This window comes from Capsicum annuum, unplaced genomic scaffold (genome assembly GCF_002878395.1).
Source record: "Capsicum annuum cultivar UCD-10X-F1 unplaced genomic scaffold, UCD10Xv1.1 ctg33583, whole genome shotgun sequence".
Classification (NCBI taxonomy): Eukaryota; Viridiplantae; Streptophyta; class Magnoliopsida; order Solanales; family Solanaceae; genus Capsicum; species Capsicum annuum.
In genome coordinates, this window is record NW_025840365.1 from 1 (window position 1) to 3,852 (window position 3,852).

At 30.8% G+C, this 3,852-nt stretch overlaps 1 protein-coding gene across 1 annotated transcript; it reads left to right on the forward strand.

The window, feature by feature from the left end:
- Positions 1-854: 854 nt before the first annotated feature.
- On the forward strand, positions 855-1,298 carry LOC124891293 (late embryogenesis abundant protein D-34-like; the record flags this gene model as incomplete). Its single annotated transcript, XM_047403076.1, is given in 1 exon segment — positions 855-1,298. A coding segment is annotated over 1 exon segment (156 nt), but the record flags the coding sequence as incomplete, so codon positions are not given.
- Positions 1,299-3,852: the final 2,554 nt, after the last annotated feature.

Consider the following 3,852-nt stretch of genomic DNA (forward strand, 5'->3'; position numbering starts at 1 on the left):
ACTTGTGTGAAGTAGTTTTGCCAAAATACAAATTTTATCTACCCCAAACAACACTAACTACGAGTGGTTCTAGAGTCTAGTAGCTAGGAGTTCATATATGCATTGTGCAGTATAATTAAGTTGAAATCCTCACATTCATTAATCAATTTTTCAATAAGATCATTTTCTCTCTTATTCTCCCCACTTAACTCTATCTTCTTCTCCTTCTTCAGTCTTCCTCCTATATTCATAGTGCTTAACTGTATTCAGTTTAATGACAATAAGTTCACTTTATTTTTCTTTTTAGTAATTTTTCATGTATATGTCTGTATTCTATATTGATAACGTTAGGATTTAGTTCATTGATTATATGTTCATCCTTCACTTTAGATTTAATCTAGATATTCGTCCTTAACTATATGAAATTTTTGCAATTAAAAGAACAGGAATTTCGATCTTTCAAACTTGAGAATTTCCAAAAATAATGAATTAAATAAAGAAGAAAATACAGGGAAAAAAATTACTCAATGAAAGCACAAGATGAGAGCAAGAATCCTCTTCTAATTTACTCAATTGTATTAAAGATAAATTCAATAATCATTGCGCAATTAGAACTTTATTAACTTAGTGCACACATATTTAATAATTTCGAAAAATTATAGCATCCTATAAATGGTGTAGGGAGGGGAGTGTGGGCGTACGTGAATCCACACCCTCTGATATCCATGTATAGTCGCTCCATGTGATATGCTCAGTGCAATTTAACATTTTGTATGGAACTACTCGCCTTATTTTCCAGTTGCTGGAGTTACTACTCGTGGCGATTAAATATTTCATAGTCAAATTACGGTCAATTCTTGTTTATTGTTATTTAGGATGCAACGCACAAGCTTACAGACGATAAGGTAGTGAAGAAGGAAGATGCAGAAGGCGTGGTGGGTGCTGAAATAAGGAATACGCCCGACTTAGCTACACATCCGGGAGGCGTAGCAGCCTCTATCACCACAGCATCTAATCTCAACATATTTTAATTAGTCAAATACAAAGTGGGTTTTTTTGTTTTGGTTGTAGTTTTTGTTCCAAGTAGTTGAGAGTTGACGTATAAAACTATGGTGTGAGTTTACGACATGGCGATGTTGTGAGATTGTGATTTGTGATGATTTTCAAGCGTATCTTTTTGTTAAGTTGACAGCTATACTGTCCTTTTGATCAAGTCGTTATAAGAGCTACTGCCAGGAAGATGCAGCAATGCATCATGATTGAACGTTCATGTGCATAAACTGCAGGATTCTGTGTTATTTGGGCTCTTTGGTTGGTTACATCTTAATCCTCTATTATTTTTGTTAGTAGTTTCACCGCACGTGTCTCGCGCGAACACATGTTAATTAGTTTACTCACAATACAATCCCTATCTTCAGATTTTGGCATGAAGGTTCAAAAATATCAAATACACTTTATGAGATGTAAATAATTGTAGAAAGATTTAACCAAATTGATTTAACATCTTTAGAAATAATTGTTTAACAACTTCATATCAAAAAGAGATTGAAAATTATACGTATATATTTTTTATATGAACAATTACACAAGACAAAAATAAACAAACAGGTATGATAATTTTTATCAAGCTTGAGAATTTTTTTTCTGTACTTTTCGTTGTCACAGAACTGCTAATAAACATATGTTTTATATTATTAGGCCCTTTTAGAGATAGACTTTCTAACCTAAACAGGTTTAATTTATGTTGATTTGGAAATTACGATTTTAATCCACTCTAATTGCCTAAATAAAAGAAAATAATTTAAGGAGGTGCCACCTAAAAGGAAATAGTATATAATTCTAGTTAGGTTTTAACTTTAATGTCTTAAATAAAAGAAACTTGTCCTAAATAAAAAGATTTAGTAAAGAATCTTTACATAATATGTTTTATAAAAAATAGTGAACAATTACTATTGAAATAATTATTATTTGAGAAAAATAGTGAAAAGACGATTTTATCTATTGTAGAATCTTTTAACGAAGGATAAAAAGTTCAAATCACTTTTCTAAGGTTCTTCATACTTTTAATATATTATAGATTATAGATATAACAAAAATTGCTGGAGATTCTCCTTCCATAATTGGCCCTTTTTCAGTACAAACATAAAAAAATAAATTATACTTTATATAATTGAATTTTAACTCTTCTCTCTCTCTATCTATATAATTGAATTTTAACTCTCTCTCTATCTATACTTTATATAATTGAATTTTAACTCTCTCTCCATCTATCTATCTATATAAACATACACACACAAACACATTAGAATTTTATGAATTATGTATAATGTATAATATTTACATATGCATATCAATAATATATTGTATAAACGTATAATATTATACATATACAATCAAACGAATAAACATATACATATGAGACAAACACTTTGTATAGGATATACATATGCATATCGATTATGTATTTACGAAACATATACATATATATATCAATGCTATATTGTTTAAACATATAATATTATACATATAAAATTAAATAATTTAAAACTTGTATATTAGAATCCTAATGTGTTGTTACTCATTCTAATATGTGATACACATTGTATAAAAATCAGGGTCGGGTATGTATATAGAAATAATTATATTTATATGCATATGTACATATATATATACTGATATGTATATGTATATATGCACAGATATAGAATATATGTATACACATATGCATAATGTATATATGTACCAACATATGCATATGCATATACATATGTATATGTGTACCAACACAGAACAAACTTGTATACATACATAGTTATACAAAAATCTTCTTCTATACATCAAAAACATAATTCTTATATTTTAAAAAACATTACCTAATTATTATTACTACTATTATTTTAATTCTTATATTTTAAAAAACATTACCTAATTCGTATTACCTAGGTCAAGTTTTGAGAAGGGATCAATATTTGTCGTCACTGCAGAGAACCAATAGCGATTGGACTTAACTTTAGTGTGCATTCGACCCTTAGAGAGCCCTCGAAGCCTCACACTGTATCAAACAAGAATGGAAAACCAATATAGTTATTGCCCTGGCCAAAATTTATATGGTTGGGTTGCTCGCTCGGGTTAATGATTATATGCCAGAAGGTGCTGTAGGAGAAAGCTTTTGAGGGGAAATGGGTTGTTGATGCAAGATTATATAATCTGAGAGCTAATTGAAGAAGAGACACAGGGTAAAAAGTAACTTCTAACGAATCTGGCCGATGGAGTTATTTTAACAGATGCGAAATTTGAATCAAGTGCAAATATGAGAGTGTATCCGGTAATGTAATTTCATCTGTTGTGTCTTTGAAAGAAAAACAATGCAGATGGACACTTTGCTAGGGAGCTGCATGGTCGGGATTATCACCTAGGTAGAAAATAGAAGAAGACCAACAAAGCATCCTCACGGGCATTGAGGGTAGAAATGATGTTCACCAAGTCTAGAAAACTTACGCCAACAATAACTGCAGTGAAAATAAGAAAACTAAGCGAAGGCGACAATTTTTGAATTTTAAATTTCATCCCATCTTCTTGTTTGTGTTTTCGATCAGGTTCACTGTCGTTGACCTGATCGGAACCACAAACGAGATTGAAAGGTAAATAGAGTATCATTGCTTCCTTAGCAATATGATTATAATTGATTGTATTTTCTTGCCTTGACATGCTTTCAACATTCCTTGGAGAAGATCAGATACTTACTGTATTATGTGAATCCCGATAATTTTCAAGCTTGCCTCCAGCTTGTTGATTCTATATTCAAGCTGGTCGTTACCATCTTCGAAGTTATAAGGGGTTCCTCGTATCTTGTGAGCTCGATCAGGAACACTA